The 18281-nt window shown below is 42.6% G+C and overlaps 1 protein-coding gene across 1 annotated transcript; it reads right to left on the minus strand.

Annotated features, from left to right (window-relative positions):
• Window positions 1-5614: 5614 nt before the first annotated feature.
• Window positions 5615-8129, minus strand: LOC311243458 (ependymin-1-like; the record flags this gene model as incomplete). The annotated part of the gene is made up of 7 exons (XM_084332691.1): window positions 7973-8129; window positions 7338-7435; window positions 7176-7207; window positions 6935-7072; window positions 6343-6529; window positions 5886-5967; window positions 5615-5741 (listed from the first exon to the last, which is right to left on the minus strand). Exons 1-7 carry the CDS (start codon window positions 8029-8031, stop codon window positions 5615-5617), a joined length of 723 nt encoding a protein of 240 aa, XP_084188817.1. The 5' UTR covers window positions 8032-8129.
• Window positions 8130-18281: the final 10152 nt, after the last annotated feature.

An 18281-nucleotide genomic window follows, 5' to 3' on the forward strand; every position in this document is an offset into this window, starting at 1 on the left:
AGACCTCCGGAGACAGGGGGGCACGCAGAGGGGGTCGCAATCTCCCGGCCTTCGTCACAGGACGTCCAACACTCCGGTCAACACTCCAGGACAGCAAGTCATAGGAAGACAGGGAGACGGGACAGGCGTTAGACAGCTCATGAGATTGTAGTAGGCGGACATAGCAATAGATACAAGTGGTAGGCATATATGTGAATGGAGTAGATATATGAAGTAAGCGTATTATGTGAATAGAATAGAAGTACTTAACCCAGCAATGAAACCGCGTTGACTGTTAATCTGTTAACAGTCTGTTAATCAGTTGACAGGACCACAGACAGACGGCGGTGAATAACTGATCCAAGGCCTCGGAGGTGCATGTAGAGCAGTCACTACAAGCTTGGCCAAGACCCCGAGGCATCCATCACCTTAGTCAGCGCCAGGAGACGGGTACTCAGAGAGAATGGGGAGGGAGGGGGGGGGGGGGGGGGGGGGGGGGGGGGGGGGGAAGAGTTAGAGAGTTCCCATGTTTGTGGTGCTGCAAAGGAGCAGACATGCAGTACCCTGTAGTGCCATGTAGTACCCCGTAGTGCCATGTAGTATCCTATAGTACCCCATAGTGCCATGTAGTACCCCGTAGTATCCTGTACTACCCTGTAGTGCCATGTAGTACCCTGTGGTGCCTTGTGGTACCATGTAGTACCCCGTAGTGCCATGTAGTTCCATGTAGTGCCATGTAGAGCTATGTGGTACCATGTAGTACCCTGTACCCTAACTAAACTACCCTATAGTAAACTACCCAGTGGTACCATGTAGTACCCTGTACCATAACTAAACTACACAGATTAATCTAAAGGTCAGTCCCCGACCAGGTGAGATCAAGGTAGGTTGAAGGAGAGAGAGAAAAGATGAGTCTTAAGCAGGGATTTAAAAGCTTCGACAGAGCAGTGTGTAATAGTGTGTAATAGTGTAATAGTGTGTAATAGTGTGCAATGGTGTGTAATAGTGTAATAGTGTGTAATAGTGTAATAGTGTGTAATAGTGTGTAATGGTGTGTAATAGTGTGTAATAGTGTGTAATAGTGTAATAGTGTGTAATAGTGTAATAGTGTGTAATAGTGTAATAGTGTGTAATAGTGTAATGTAATAGTGTAATAGTGTGTAATAGTGTAATAGTGCTATGCGACTTGCGGGTTGTGTCATTGCACTCAGTAGGGATATCCTCTTTCATTGGTCTATGTTGACCACTCCCCCAATCATTAGGCCACGCCCCCTTTTTGTATCCTTTGAACCGTTTGTCATAGAGACTCGCGAGAGACCCTCTCCCCCGTTGGCCGGCGGTGCACAGGCGTCACCCACACTTTCACAATTTCCCCCGCGCGGAATTGTCTAGTTATTATTATTATTATTATTATTATATTATGGAGGCACACACATCCAAAACCAAAGAACTGAATGTGAACAAATCATCAATTTTTTTTTACCTTTATTTAACCAGGCAAATCAATTAAGAACAAATTCTTATTTACAACGATGGCAAGAGACAACGCCTCTTGAAGGGAGGAAGGGGGGCTGGAAAGGAATTCAGGATTAAACATTTCCGACATACAATATATGTTATTACAATATAAATATACATACAACAAGCAATATAGCAAAGAAATAAACAAAGAAATGGATTGCACACTGGACAGATAGAGAAAATAGGAATTGGTTAGTGTGGTATGGGGGGAGGGGTTTCATTGATACCTTTTGAATGAAAATACATTTTATTTGGAAAATAAGATAAAATGCTGCTTCTTTGTTTGCACTACTTGTTTTTTGTATTAAGTTCAGTCGCACTTTTTTTAACAGACCTTTGACTAAATTATTGTAATTAGCCTATGACAGCAGTTTTGTTTTCGTTGTCATATTGATGTGCCTTTCTTATGGCTACCCATGTATTTCCATGGAATTATTGGAAGTTTATTTGGAAAGTAATGCACATTTTAAAAACCATTCATGCATTACATTGTGTAAGTAATATATTATTACTCTGTTAAACTACATTTGGTGAAGCGCGCATTATGACTTGTTTAGGACTCGAAACTTAAGGTTAGGACTCGTCAGTCTTGACTTGTGACTTGACTCGGGACATGCCTGTCTTGACTGATCGCTCCATCTACCATAAAAATAGGCTATTTGTCTGACTGGTCAGCTTAGCGATATCAATAACAAACTCCGCCATTTTCAGACTTAACTTACCTTGTTTTATATAAAACAACATTAACTACCAAGCGTATATATATTTATAAAAAATACGTCAAGATTCAAGAGGTTTTAGTCACACACAAGACAGTGTATGTCACGTTGCACAATCAAGGCGGGCATGGCCACCTTCATTTCACTACATGTCTTGTGTATGTGACAAAAACCTCTTGAATCTTGACGTATTTTTTATAATATACGCAGGGGTGTAAAGTACTTGAGTAATTGTACTTAGTTACAATACTTAGTACTGTTTTGGGGGATTTGTACTTTACTCTAGTATTATTAGGTTTGTATACTTTTACTCAATTACATTTCAGAGAAAAAAAACCACTTTACTCCTTACATTTAAATGCAGACCTACAAAGTACAAATCTCACAGGTCCAACCATTTTAATTATTATATTTGTTTCACTGGCCGAACTAACGTTAACGTTATTTTACTTTAGTACATTTAAAAGTAGAAACTTGACTTTTTTTTAGCCACATACTCTTGACTTTTACTTGAGTGAGATTTTTTCACTTAAGTATAATTTGTGGGTACTTTTTACACCCCTGTATATACGCTATAATCTGCTTGGGTGGTTTTATTGGTAGTTTTTTTTCCTCACTGGTGAATACAAATGACAAAACATCTTCATCAACAACTATAAAATTACGCTGAGATCCGCTAAAACAAGTGTAAACACAAAACTAGTTAAAGACAGACAGTAAAAATGTGGCTGAGTCTTTGAAGATAGTGACTTTAGGGAATAAGCACATTGTGTATACCGTTTACCCTTTATTGTAACATATTATAACCGATAAGGCAGACCAGGGGCGTTTTTAGGGTTAGAAAACATTGGGGGCTTCAGCCCAGGGGGGTGGAGGGGGGGGGGGGTCACCCCCCCCCCCTTTTTTTTTTCTTTTCTTTTTTTTAGCACAGAAATACGCAATTTTAGAGTAATTAGAGATGAATACTGAATAACTAGAATCATTAGAGGTTCTCAAAGTGAGGTCCAGGTCCATGAGAGGGATCTGGGCAGTCCCCATAGAAAATTCAAAGTTAACAGGACCAAATCATCAGTTTCTTATTTATTTAGCCAGATAAAACATTGATCTGGTCCAAGAAGCCCCAACAGGAGTACAAATATACATATATATAATATATATACATATACTGTACATACACATATACACCAATAACAAAATAAAAACACAGTTAAGAATCATACACATAAGCAAATAAACAAACAAACAAACATATGCACAGCCTATGTACAAAATAAATAAACAGTTCATCTCTAGTCTTTACAGTTTTCTTCAATTGCATAAACACTCAAATCAAAAGTATTACACAATTATCAAAACCTTACACTCAAGGAGCAAAATATAGGCCCAGATTTGCACCCCTACAATGTCAGCCTCACTTTTTGCAAAACAATACACACAGTGATTTGCAAAACACTAAACACACTTGCATTACATTAGACACAGAATGTCAAATTACCACATATGAGCCAATTGGTTAAACACAGCCATCAGATGCGCAAACACACCATTGCTTAATTGTAGATACACAATCAGGTTTAAGCACTATAAAAATGCAGCAGGTGAGTTCACCTGTCTTCAACCAAAATGGAAGGAGAGTGAAGTACTGTACACAGAATGTGAAAATATACAATACATTCTCTGCGTACTTCACGTACAGTACTCTAATCACTGAGAAGTAGAATTGCTAAATGTGTTTTAGGTCAAGCACAGCAGTGTGTGTAACTGGTTCAAACAGAATTAAGTCATTATGTAACGTGTGTTTCATATGGTAACAAAATTAGTGTATGGTTTTGACAAGTGTTTAATTTAGCAAAGGATCTGAGGTGTTCTGATAATTGTGTGTGTGGTTGTGCTAATTGTGTGTTTTGAAACACCGGGCCCCGTTTTCAAAATCATGCTTAGGCAATCGAAAAAAAAACTATTGTGTGTTTCATTATATACATATGTTTCAGTCTTCTCATAAAAAAAAGATATTTTTGGGTCTTTTCCTGCCTTTGGTCCGCTTTGCATTCACATCTCAAATGAACCGCAGCAGGGTTCACTTGCAAGAGTGAATGAGCTTTCACACCACCCCAAACCAACCGGACTATCCGAGGTTCGATTAAAGCTTATTATAGGACACTGGACATTGGTATGGATGGCTCCAGGTGCTGCTGCGTTAAAGTGCACATCTTCAATATCTGTACTATTTAAAAGCACAGTGCAGGACACACTCAAAGGTTATCGCACCTCAGAGATGGCAGTGGACATGTATGACAGGACAAAGGCCATATGTAATGGCCTTTGGATTGAGGAACATACTACCAGCCAAAGGAGGAAGCAGAAAAGGATGGACGAGTATGTAGTTGAGTGATCTTGTGGCACAAGCTCAGACCTCAGCTCAGGAGATCAGCTGAGACAGAGACTGTTCTATCCAGTCGTCGACAGAATGCTGCAAGAGCTTGAGAGCAGGTTCTCATGAGTTGGATAACAACTTATGAGAGGCATACAGGCATGTTATCCAGCCTCAGACCAGTTTCTCTCAGTGGAATTGCTGCAACCCCTCGCCACACATTACAATATCCAACTATTGCCAGAGGAGATCACAGTTGCAAAGTGTTTCCTGGTCAGGACAGGCAGAGATGCAGTCCCTACTATCCAAAGTGTCTTTTCCCTCCTGGATGATAATAATAATAATGCATTTGATTTATAAGGCGCCTTTCAGGACACTAAAAAAAAAGTCCACAAATCGGTGAATGAAAGAATTATAGGATCAAATGAAAACTACTTACTAAAAATGTTTAAATGTACTAAAAACCAACAAAAAATACCAAACACTAACAAACATTCAGCACAGACAATGGGGATGCTGACATAAAAAAAAGAGGGAAAATGTAAACAATTTTTTTTTTTTTTAGATCCGGGGCTAGGAGAAAAACATCCGGGGCTAAAGCCCCGGAAGCCCAGGGCTAACGACGCCACTGAGGCAGACCCTCAATTGTATTGCCTATATTTATGTCTTTTCTATCCCATACCTGTATCCCCCTCCTCCAGGCTGCAATGACTCAGAATTTCCCCAAGGGGATCAATAAAGGAATATCTCGTCTTAATTTCAAAGAAAATACAAAAAACAGGAAGACTTCTTGGTTGATTGACGAGTAACAAAAGAAAGACTCATTCGATTCATAATTTACAGGTTTTGAAGCAGTGCCAATTTATTCATTCACATTCCATCTCTTCACAGGGTAGTGCATGTATATGATGCTCCGAAGGTATTATGCAAAACACTCAAGATTTAAGAAGGAGGGACATGTCTATAAATGGGGTTTGGTCGACCGCTCCCATAAGGTTTGGCTCTTCTGCTGGCGAGGTTCCCTCTAGGTGAAGAGGTTGTAGAAACTGTTCACCGTCCCTTCAGGCGTATCCTCCAAAGCTACGCCCTCGCAGAAAGGTGGCAGGGTGAGGAGACCGGGGTCCTTAATACCAGTCTCTGTGTTCAAGTTGCTGTGTGAGAGACGCATGATATCGTTACCATTGGGGCAGACGATACAACCCGTTTCTCCTGGACTGAATGTATTACAGCAGCACAGCAGATCCTGGAACCAAGTTCCAATAATATTCCTGGTGATAATAATAAAAAAAACTAACCTGATAGAGAGTGCATTTCCTTCATAGATGTAGAGTGTGCTGAGAGGCAAGCATCCCACGCTTACAGACATGGAATAAGTAGCTGAAACAACACCACAAAGAAACAAAAACACACATTATTTATCATCACTGATCTGTTTCACTGATTTATTGTCAAGTCTCCCATCACTTGTCTGAGAAGCTCAGAAATCCATCAATTTGTCTGTTGGCATCTGAAACCTCCAGACAAAGAATCATAGTCGATTAATTGTATTGCTTAATTTGTTTTTAAAAAGCAGTTAACATACCGACACAGTATATTAAAAACTCAAAACAATTTAGAGGATCAACGTTATACATCACTTTAACTATGAATAAAACACAATATTCAAAGTAGTGCCCTTTGATGAATGTTACTCACCTTAAAACGTGACTCCTGTGGCGTTTCACCTGAATGAAACAATGTGCCTCGTCTTACCGTTTGCCTCTGGAACGGCCCCCGTCCATATGGAGAGTTTAAGCCCGTCCTCTGCAATGGTTGGACTCCCTAAATTAATTTCGACAGACATATTGGCGTCGGAGGGAATCTCCAGAGGATGCAGGTCTGACTGCAGAGATTTCTTCGCACAGGTCTGGTTACTGCCGTCGATCACATAGAAAACCCCCTGCCGGGGATAAGAGGACAGAATCTCTGAGCAACACAAATATAATAATTCGATCACACAGCACAAGTAAAGTACAACAAAAAGAGTCCAACTAGAGTGCGAATGTAAAAGTAAAGCGCAGAGTAATATACAGGTGATTAAACTGGGTATAATATTTATAAATTCATACTACTGAGTAATAGTGCTAATCAGATGTACAGAGTTGTAGCATTAATATGTACAGTGATACAGGTACTGTATAAAGACACTACGGCAGTAAGTCATAGGCTACTGGCCAGCAGCGTAACTAGTAAGAGTAGGTAAGTTGTACAGATATGTAAAAATGATTATATACAGGTATGTACAGAGATATGTGGATATACACAGTTTTATACATAAGCGTATTTATATATATTTAAGTGTTACCTCTTTGAAAAACATCAGCACATCCAAACTCAGTGTAAAGTTGACGTTGTAGGGCTCAGTATATTTGAGCCGGAGCTTCTTGGCCACATTATCGTACGTATAATTACCACCTGCATGTTTCCCAGTCCTCAAGTTGAACTGATTCATTGAAACAAAGAGGGAATTTGATAAAAGAATTACAAACAAAAAGTTTAAGATCAAGACTGATATCTGGTTTGAAATTCCAAATAGGGAAACTCACCACACACAACATTCCGGTCATACTGGGTGAATCTAAAAGAAAAGATATACATTACTGTTACTGAAATAGCTGTAAGTAGCTAAGGTTAAATAAACATTGGTATACATACAAGATATAGCAAACTAAGCATTACAAATTACAGTTGAAACCAAACATCCTTACGGCAAGGCTGGTCGTGGTCTGCAAGGGTGGTGGCACCCATACACAAGAAGATGAAGGTGGTGACAGCTGCGTACATCTTTCTTGAGTGGAGATGATCACTATTCAGAGAACACAATTAAGAGTTGACAAACTCAAAAGCAAAAAGAACGAGCCGCCATTTTATGTTACAACCCCATATGTCAAGGGGAAGGGGTGAATAATAAAAGGATGATTTTACAGGAAAAATAAAATGCCCACAAGTTTAAGTGAAGGAAAATAATATTGTGCCTTTATATATACAAACAAAAACACAGACTAATATACAATGACAATGGTGGATTTGAGACACAACCCAAGGGGAAAGGGGAGGGGGGGGGGTATGAAAAAGGAGCTTGAATGATGCCAAAAGGAATGAACCGAGGCAAACAAAACAAAACTAACTCTACACAAACACAAAAGGTCAAATAAAAACTACTTGAGTCCTCACTACCTAACCAAACATATGTCCAAAACATACAATGAGTGGCATCACTTCTGACCTAGACAATACTATCCCTACGTGTAGCACCAAATGTATTGGGCCCCTTACCTGCTCCAATTCCCAACACAGAACACACACAGACACTTTTACCAAGTTGGCTAACTAAGTCACATACCTACATTTAGCCAACAGCAACGGAGACAAAAAGAAGAGGAGAAACAGGAAGTGCCACATGGGTTTTAAAACAAGGGGAGGGCTTCCGATTGGTCAACTGGTGATATGATTGATGGCTGGGATGACTGGCTGGTTTCCAATTGGTCTCTTGATTGATGACAGGCCCCTGGATCAGATTAGCAGGTGGAGTGTGTGAGAGAGAGAGAGAGAGAGAGAGAGAGAGAGAGAGAGAGAGAGAGAGAGAGAGAGAGAGAGAGAGAGAGAGAGAGAGAGAGAGAGAGAGAGAGAGAGAGATTTGATTTTAGAAAAACATTTATTTACATAATTCTCATTACAATGCGTGTGTCAATACAATTAAATAACTAACTACACATTATATCGGGCAACATGTGTCCCCATCACACTTAAAACCACCTGAGATCTCACAATAATTTTTTTAAATACACCTGTCCTTCTGCAACACAACAAAAAAAACATTGAAGCTCCACCCAAACAAAAAAAGTATCCATGCGTCCATTCAACACATAATATTTCATCAAGAACAACATATGAGCAACCCAAGAAGGGTCCCGTCAGTCCATTTGTGTCCGTTTTTATATTCAGCGCATGAAATAGATCCCCTTCATCAGGACCTTCCGTTCCACAGAAATAATCCTGCAACAGGTATTGTTCCCCGATGCTCCGCGCTTCAGTCCAATCGTCCAGACAGACCCTGTTGTGACAGGCTGTCCTCAGCCCCAATAAAGAAGCCACTTCCTCTGACCCGGCTACATCCACAACATCTTTCAGTGTCATTGTCCCGTCACTGTCCAAGCCCAGGTCTACTCCCTTCCTGAATGTCCAGCCAGGCTCCACACATCAGAGGCTCCATTATCATGGTAATATTACATTATTCAATTGTCTGAGCTTCTGCACAATTTTTCTCAGTCAAAAAACTTCCTGGGAAGTGTACCCCCCCATTGTTCTTCAACCTCATTTGGGTCCTTGCTGCATCTCTAAATCTTCAAAAAAAATATCCACTTTTACCTTACCTTGCTACCTCTCTATCTTTTTTATGCTCGCTTATGCCTGTATTTTTTACTGCTGTGAAGCACTTTGAACTGCAACTTCTGTGCTATACAAATACAGTTATTATTATTATTATTATTATTATTATTATTATTATTATTATTATTATTATTATTATTATTATTATTATTATTATTATTATTATTATTATTAGTGTGGGTGACCTGGCGAAGCCAGGTTGCCACCCACACTGTAGTTATTGTACGTCTTTTTATTCTTTCTTTATTCCACCGATTTTGCAAACACCACTCGTGCCAGAGCGTTCGCGCCCCATACACGTGAAAGGTATCAAAACGAGCGGCTTGCCTATGGCAACAGCGGTATTCGAACTCGTAAAGTTTCACCGCACCGTCTGGCTACGAATCGACTTTAAACGGTAAAATTTCGGAAATGCATTGCAATTTAGAGTGCGAGATCCACCGAATTTGTTGCCACCCACACTGTAGTTATTGTACGTCTTTTTATTCTTTCTTTATTCCACTGATTTTGCAAACACCACTCGTGCCAGAGCGTTCGCGCCCCATACACGTGAAAGGTATCAAAACGAGCGGCTTGCCTATGGCAACAGCGGTATTCGAACTCGTAAAGTTTCACCGCACCGTAGGGGGGGGCGGAGCTGAGCGATCATGGAGTAGACGTGTTTCACATGAGCTCCCTTCTACCGTGCTGAATATACGTTTCTCCCCATTAGTCTTTATTTTATTTTTATTTGTTTTTTATCTGTTTGCTAGGTCGTCGTGTTTAGTATACTGTCGTCGACTTTTTTCGACTTTCTGCGATGACGGGGGTGGAAACTAGAGCCATGAGCGCCCCAACCAGCAAACCACCACCACCGGGCCTGGCCGCATCGTCGCCCGGTGTCGGGGAGATAAGCGAAGCTGTGCTCTTGGTCATGACCAAGCTACACTCAGACTCTGAGACACGCTTCGCTGAAGCACAGAAGAAAGTGTTGGCGGATTTTTGTGTCAACCTCCATCGTGAGATATCAGAAGAAATACGGCTGGCGGTAGTCCCGCTGATAGACAAGATGGAGTCGATGCACGCTGTCTCCTCGGCTAATGCTAACGAACTAGCCATGCTAACGACGGAGGTATCATTACAGGGCGAGAAGATGGTGGGTCTCGAGTCCGCCCTGCTGGCTAGGCAGGCTGAAGTCAACAAACTACAGTCGGCAATGGAGGAGATGCAGTCCCGGGATAGACGCCACAATGTCAGGATTGTTGGAGTACCGGAGACCAGCGGTGAAGGCCGTCTCTCTGAGACCATGCCCGAACTGCTGCAGAAAATACTAGGAACTGACGTCCTCCCTTCGCCTCCTGTCTGTGAGTCGGCCTACAGGGCGGGCAGGTTTTCTCCCGGCGTGAACAAAGAGCCGAGGCCCATCATAGTCAAGCTGAACAGGCTTCAGCAGAGAGAACTCATCATGCGGTCGGCTCGTACCAGAAGGGGTAATCTGAGGCTTGGCGATCACAAAGTGGCCATTTTCGAAGACTTTACGCCGGAGGTTCAAGCACAGAGAGGCGAATACAAGGTGGTCCTGTCTAGGCTATGGAAACTAGGCCTGAGGCCCACGCTATTCGCTCCCGCGAAATTATCTGTGTTGGAGAAGGTCGATGGTCTGCGTTCATTTTGGTCGTTGGCTAAAGCGAAGGAATATCTCGCGGGGATACCCGAGAATGTTGCTTGATATCTATGTCGGGTGAGTGACTTGGCGGTGTGGGCCTATATACATTGATTAGGCCGACTATTCACAAATACTTGCTGTCATGCCCAGACACTCTAACTGTCCACTGCCCATCCAACTAGCGGGACTTCCCAATGACTTCTGTTACTTGCTAATGCTGACCTCATGATCGTACTTGTGTATCGCCTCTTTGGAAGCTAGCGAGCTAGCTGAACAATGTACATAACAAACTCTAACGTGCTATCCGGATTCATCACTAGCTCACGCGCTAGCCTCGGGCTAGCTAGCGGGCTGCGTCTATCACCTGCGTGGAGTAGTTTGAGACCCGTTAATAGTGACGCACTTTGGTTGTTGTTGCTGTATAAGTGTGATCGGCTCGCACAATCCAACGGTGGTCGGGTCCTTAACTAAATTCTTGTATGCTGTTATTTTTATATCCATGCTGTTTTGAGCTTTGGGCTCCGGTAGGAGAAGATCGGTTGAATATGTATATTAACAAGATATGATAACAGGTTTTGTCAGATATTGCCTATTATCATCCCCGGGTTAATGAATGTGTTTAATTGTGTCTGATCAGAGGGACTGTTACAGATGTGCACTTTGACCATAACCCCTTTTTCCCCTTCTTATTGTCGTTGTTAAATGGCATTTGTTTGCACAATTTACCTGGAACCCGATCCTACCTTAGACTAACGGCTGGGATGCTTTAATTTAATTTTGTTTTGAATTTTCCTGTACCCATTTGGGCTATAACATTGCGACGTTGAAGCGCAGATTCGGAAATAGATGGTTGCAGGTTGATGTGGAGTTATTATTTAATAATGGCTATTTTTACCATTATGGTTGTCTCATGTTGGGGCCAAGGCTCAGGTGGTTTTCGACCGATATCTTTATTGAATTTTATTTTTATTATTATTTGTGTTTATTGGACTAGTGGGGGTTTACTCAGGGGTTTATCTAGAGGGGGGTTGGAGTGGGGAGCGTCTTATTGGATCCATGTCTCTAGTGGGAAGTGATAGGAAGATGACCATCCTCAGTGGATGGGGCATAGGGTGGGGACTGGAGAGTGGGTATAGGAGGGCTTATAATAGGACGGGTGGGTTAGGGTTTAGAGTAGAAGGAGGGGGGGTTGTAGCTGGGGTGGTATTTTTATGTGTTTTATGTACTGTTGTCTTATATGTGTGTAATTGTTCCTCCTCTGAACTCCTGGGATTGACCGTCTGGGCCCGCCTGGATCAGCGCCTCTGTACTCAGCCTGGCTGCACTGGTATGTTCTCTACGCATTTAGACAAGCTCGACCATGGCTAAATTGAATATTTTAATTTGGAACGCAGGAGGGCTTAACGCCCCACACAAGCGTGCCAGTGTCCTTTGGCTATTGAAGAGGAGAAATATTGACCTTGCTCTCCTTAGTGAGACGCATTTATTGGTAGGTGACGTGTCAAGACTGGCAAATCGGCAATATCACGTTATCTCCTCATCCTCAGCCGATGATAAGACGAAAGGAGTCGTCATAGTTACAAGACGTAACCTTGATATCAAAGTCCTGGATGTATGGTCGGACACGGAGGGAAGGATTACTATAGCAAAAGTTGAATTCTCGCATAGGAAGATGGCTATAATAGCATTGTATGCTCCTAACACATTTGATTCAGCGTTCTATAATACAATCACGAAGAATATGTTGGAACTTAATGGATACGCTCTCATTGTGGGTGGCGATTTTAATGCGTGCTGGGATGCGGAGATGGATAGGTCCGGGCCCTCTGAAACGAGCGACCAAAAACGGGCCTCTAAGGCCCTCAGGATGTGGGCCCAGGACACGGGGCTCACAGACCTTTGGCGCTTATCCAACCCCACCCTCAAAGATTACTCTCACCTGTCAGCCAGACACAAAAGCTTCTCTCGAATTGACTATGCATTCGCGTCCCCTAATATGTTTGATAGTTTCGATGTCTCATTGGTTCCCTTGGCTCTCTCAGACCACAAGGGGATTTTCCTTACGGCAACCTTTGGCAGGCTCTCCGCAAGAGCTCCCAGATGGCGTTTTAATTCGACCTTGCTAAAGAACGATGACTTCTGTTCTGAGTTCAGGAGTAAACTAGCTGAATTTTTGCAGATCAACGTTGGCACAGTAGAAGACCCTAGGGTCCTGTGGAACGCATTGAAAGGATTTATCAGGGGTCATGTCACACTATTTGCCTCCAATTTGTGAAAATCCCGGTCAAAAAAGCTAGAAGGACTGGAAACATTATATGCGGACCTATACACATCCTTGCAAACTAACTATAGTGAACGACTAAACACACAACGTAAGATAGTCAAAAAAGAAATAAACTCCATACTTAAACAACAGTCTGAGTTCTTGATACATAGGACAAGACAAAATTACTACTTTCACGGCTCCAGACCTAGCCATCTATTGGCAATGAAAATACGCTCAAATGATCATTTCTCGGATATCCCCTCGATCAGGACGAGCCAGGGTGCAGTCACTACTGATTCGAAAAAGATCAATGACACTTTTAAAGAGTTTTACTCACAGTTATATAGCTCAGAGGGTAATCTTAATGACTCTAAATTTGAATCGTTCATTGGCGGGCTTGAGATACCCCACATTTCTGAGGAAGAGGCCAAGGAACTGGGGAGAACGATTACTCTCGTGGAATTGAGGGAGACGATTGTTGAAATGCAGAGGGGTAAGGCACCAGGCTGGGATGGTATTCCACCCGAAGTGTATTTAGCTTTCTGGGACCAACTGGGTCCATTGATGCTCGATATGATCAATTACGCTATCGAACAAGGGGAGTTCTCAAGAGATGTCAATATGGCGTTGATTTCTTTACTTCTCAAGAAGGACAAAGATCCCAATGATTGTGGTAGCTATAGACCCTTGAGTCTTCTCGGGGCCGATTTAAAAGTGTTTGCCAAGGTGCTGGCCCGTCGCCTGCAGAGATTTATGTCTGTATTGGTACACTGCGATCAAACTGGTTTTATCCCGGGGCGTCTGGCTGCAGATAATCTTAGGAGGCTGTTGCATGTAATCGATAACAGTAAAGACAATACAACTCCATCCACAGTTCTGTCTTTGGATGCCATGAAGGCGTTTGACAGACTTGAGTGGTCATACCTGTGGAAGGTACTTGAGGTCATGGGTCTTGGGAAGAGTTTTATTCATATGATTAAAGTCCTGTATGCCTCGCCGTCTGCGATGATACTGACAGGCAAAAACTGTTCCACACTCTTTCCAGTCTCCAGATCTTCTAGACAGGGTTGTCCTCTGAGCCCAGGACTGTTCGCGCTTTCCCTCGAACCTTTGGCCCAATTTATTAGGCAATCGGAGGACATCGTCCCCATAATGGTCAATAATACTCCACACAAAATTGCTCTCTATGCGGATGACCTGCTGATTTTCATGGACGACCCCTCCCGGTCGGCCACAAAATTATTGAGGATAATCGACGACTTTGGTAAATTGTCAGGCTTTAAGATTAACTGGAACAAATCAGCCTGCCTACCTCTTAATGAGCTGGCCAAGGCGGTACGACTACCAGCTGATATCCCCATAGTAGAACATTTTAAATACTTGGGCATAGAGATATTCCCCACGCTGAACCAAACTACTAAGTACAACTTCACGGGTACTTATGATAAAATACGCCAGGATCTAGACAGGTGGTCGTCCCTTCCTAACTCCTTACAAGCCCGGGCTTCCATAATCAAAATGAACATCCTGCCTAGGATAAATTTTATTAGCTCAATGCTCCCCCTGCCCCCTCCAATAGACCACTGGCGCAAGGTACAATCGATGGTATCTAAGTTTATCTGGAATAACAAACGCCCGAGAATCAAAAGGGCTACTACTCAACGTAGAAAACAAGATGGGGGCCTCGCAATCCCTGATTTTAAACTTTATTTCTGGTCCTTTTCACTGAGACCTCTGATGTGCTGGCTAGACCCTGTAGAGGCTGTATCGTGGCGCTCCTTAGAAGCGGCGGCGGTATCTCCGCTAAGATTGCAGGATGTAGTGTACTCCACTGTCTCTATTTCGAAATGCCGGCTGAGGTATGGACCGATCATAACTCACGTGATCCAAACGTGGCGTAATGTACAGAGGTCGTGTGGGGTTAAATGCCCATGGCACCTGGACTCTCCAATTTTTAATAACCAGCAATTACTTGTTGGGCACAAGCCGGTTAATATTCCTCAATGGCAAATGAGGGGAGTGCATACTCTGGAGGATATTTATGATAAGAACGGCCTCCGTGCGCTTCAGGACTTAAGAGAATTTTATGATCTTCCCGGCGAGTCCTTCTTTCTTTACCTTCAACTAAGGTCAGCACTGAGGGCGCATGGCGTACCGTGGGCTCAAGCTTTGCACCCACACCCCTTCCTCAGGCTCATAGTGGACAGGACGACATCCAGAGGGTTTGTCTCAGACTTTTATACGCTCTTAATTCAATCCACGTATAAAAATGTATCATTGGATACAATCTGGCGTGTGGATATCCCGGAGTTGGACCCCGAGTTTGACTGGGATGATGTTTGGGCAAATGTGGCATTATCTTCCCGCAACCCCAATCACCAGCAAATAAATTTTAATTATATTCATAGGACTTATCTTACACCTAGGAAGCTATTTGCTATGGGACTGATAACCGACTCTCTGTGCACTTTGTGCTCTCAAAAGGCCACTGGCACTTATATGCATATGTATTGGGATTGCCCACCAGTGGCCCGTTTCTGGAGGTCAATAACGGACAAACTTTCAGATCTGTGTGGCTTAACTATCCCATTCACAGCTGTTACGCTACTCCTGAACGATATAACGACACTACCCGCGTCCGTACAACTGAAAAGGGTTGTCCTAGCGGGCGTCACAGCAGCGAAGAAGCTTATAGCAATGAGATGGAAGGAGCCTGAGAAGCTTACAATGATTAACTGGTCCCTAACTCTATTGGATGTGATTTATCTTGAGATATCCACGGCTCGGGTGATTGGGGTAGGGCAGGCTGGCATTGACCTGTGGTTCGCAGCAGCTGAGAAGGTAAAGACCGCCGTGTGCGGCTGAGCGGGGTTGGGGCGCTTGATCGGGGGGTCTGGCGGTCTCTGGGGAGGGGGAGGAGGAAATGTCTTGTCTGTCTTGGTTTTTGTCTTGTCCTTCTTAACTTTGACTGGGGGGATTTTAGGGGGGGTTGATATTTAGCTATTCTGCGCTATATGTCAATTCACATGCCATCTCCTCAAGGGACTAATATTGGCAGACTGATTGACCTGTCAACCAACTTGGAGGAAGATTTTCTTTCTTCTTACACGTTACCTTCTGCGAGTTTGGCAGTCTTGAACATGTGTAAGGGACCTAGGCTATCTACAGTAAATCTGCGGCAACACTCTCGTAAACAATCTTTTAAGTCACTCCACTTTGTAAAGGTGGGGAAAGGTTGGCATGTTTGAAGACCTTTTGTTATTGAAGTAGCCATCTATATTTGATAGGTTGGACGCTGTTTCTTTTTCTTTTTGTCTTTATAATTTATTATTCTGTATTATTCTGTATTATTATTGGTTGTTATTCTCCTGTGAAGTTATGTTTTTTTTGTTACTGTGGTTATTGTGTTGTCTTGTTTCATGTAATTAATAATAAAAAAAAATTATCAAAAAAAAAAAGTTTCACCGCACCGTCTGGCTACGAATCGACTTTAAACGGTAACATTTCGGAAATGCATTGCAATTTAGAGTGCGAGATCCACCGAATTTTCCAAACACCACTCGTGCCAGAGCGTTCGCGCCCCATACACGTGAAATGTATCAAAACGAGCGGCTTGCCTATGGCAACAGCGGTCTTCGAACTCGTAAAGTTTCACCGCACCGTCTGGCTACGAATCGACTTTAAGCGGTAAAATTTCGGAAATGCATTGCAATTTAGAGTGCGAGATCCACCGAATTTTCCAAACACCACTCGTGCCAGAGCGTTCGCGCCCCATACACGTGAAAGGTATCAAAACGAGCGACTTGCCTATGGCAACAGCGGTCTTCGAACTCGTAAAGTTGGAAATGCATTGCAATTTAGAGTGTAGCAGCTGAAATAATCTTTTTTCCCCTACCTTGGGTGAATTGCGAGTGTGATCTCAATTTTGGACGTAGAAATAAAACAAACACATCAAAACGATGACACGGCTGTCAGCCCGCTCACAAAAGAAAAATAAATGGAATTGGACATTTCTATCTCAACTGACGACCATTTGTTTGAAGGTTCTCCTCTCCATTGACCGCCATGCAATCGCACTCTAGAAATCTCTTTTCACACTATTTTTTAGCCTTCTGTTCCGATCGCCGAAGGAGTGCCACAATATCGCACGAATGCCACAATATCGCACACAACCCTTCGCCTACTCATTGTAGTGCTTCTGTGCGAGTCACAACGCTTCATCTCTTATAGTTTTCTTTTAATCAACGTGACAATGCAGTCATGTAAAGAAAATTCAGAATATGCAAGTCATTGTGCTCACGGCTGATTGGTTCAGCCTTAACAGCTGTGAGGCTCAGGGCTCATGGCTGAGCTGACCTGCCAATGACATCATCCACTTAACCCATCATTGCCCATCACTGTGTTGCAGTACTGAATTGCTGGACAGCGCCCTCTGTCTTGTGGGTTGTGTCATTGTACTCAGTAGGGATATCCTCTTTCATTTTTCATTGGTCCATGTTGACCACCTTTCATTGGTCAATGTTGACCACTCCCCCGATCATTAGACCACGCCCCCTTAGGCCACACCCCCTCAGTGTATCTCTTGAACCGTTTGTCGTAGAGACTTGCGTATTGTGCCATTGTACTCAGTAGGGACATCATCTTTCATTTTTCATTGGTCCATGTTGACCACCTTTCATTGGTCGATGTTGACCACTCCCCCAATCCTTAGACCACGCCCCCTTAGGCCACACCCCCTCAGTGTATCTCTTGAACCGTTCGTCGTAGAGACTTGCGGATTGTGCCATTGGTCGATGTTGACCACCTTTCATTGGTCGATGTTGACCACTCCACTGATCCTTAGACCACGCCCCCTTAGGCCACACCCCCTCAGTGTATCTCTTGAACCGTTTGTCGTAGGGACTTGCGGATTGTGCCATTGTACTCTGTGTAATAGTGTAATAGTGTAATAGTGTGTAATAGTGTAATAGTGTGTAATAGTGTAATAGTGTAATAGTGTGTAATAGTGTGTAATAGTGTAATAGTGTGTAATAGTGTGTAATAGTGTAATAGTGTAATAGTGTGTAATAGTGTAATAGTGTGTAATAGTGTAATAGTGTGTAATAGTGTAATAGTGTAATAGTGTATTAGTGTGTAATAGTGTAATAGTGTGTAATAGTGTAATAGTGTAGTGTGTAATAGTGTAATAGTGTAATAGTGTGTAATAGTGTAATAGGGTAAGTGTGTAATAGTGTAATAGTGTATTAGTGTGTATTAGTGTGTATTAGTGTAATAGTGTAATAGTGTGTAATAGTGTGTAATAGTGTAATAGTGTGTAATAGTGTAATAGTGTAATAGTGTGTAATAGTGTGT

The sequence above is a fragment of the Notolepis coatsorum genome (assembly GCF_963971535.1).
Source record: "Notolepis coatsorum genome assembly, chromosome: 17".
Taxonomy (NCBI): Eukaryota; Metazoa; Chordata; class Actinopteri; order Aulopiformes; family Paralepididae; genus Notolepis; species Notolepis coatsorum.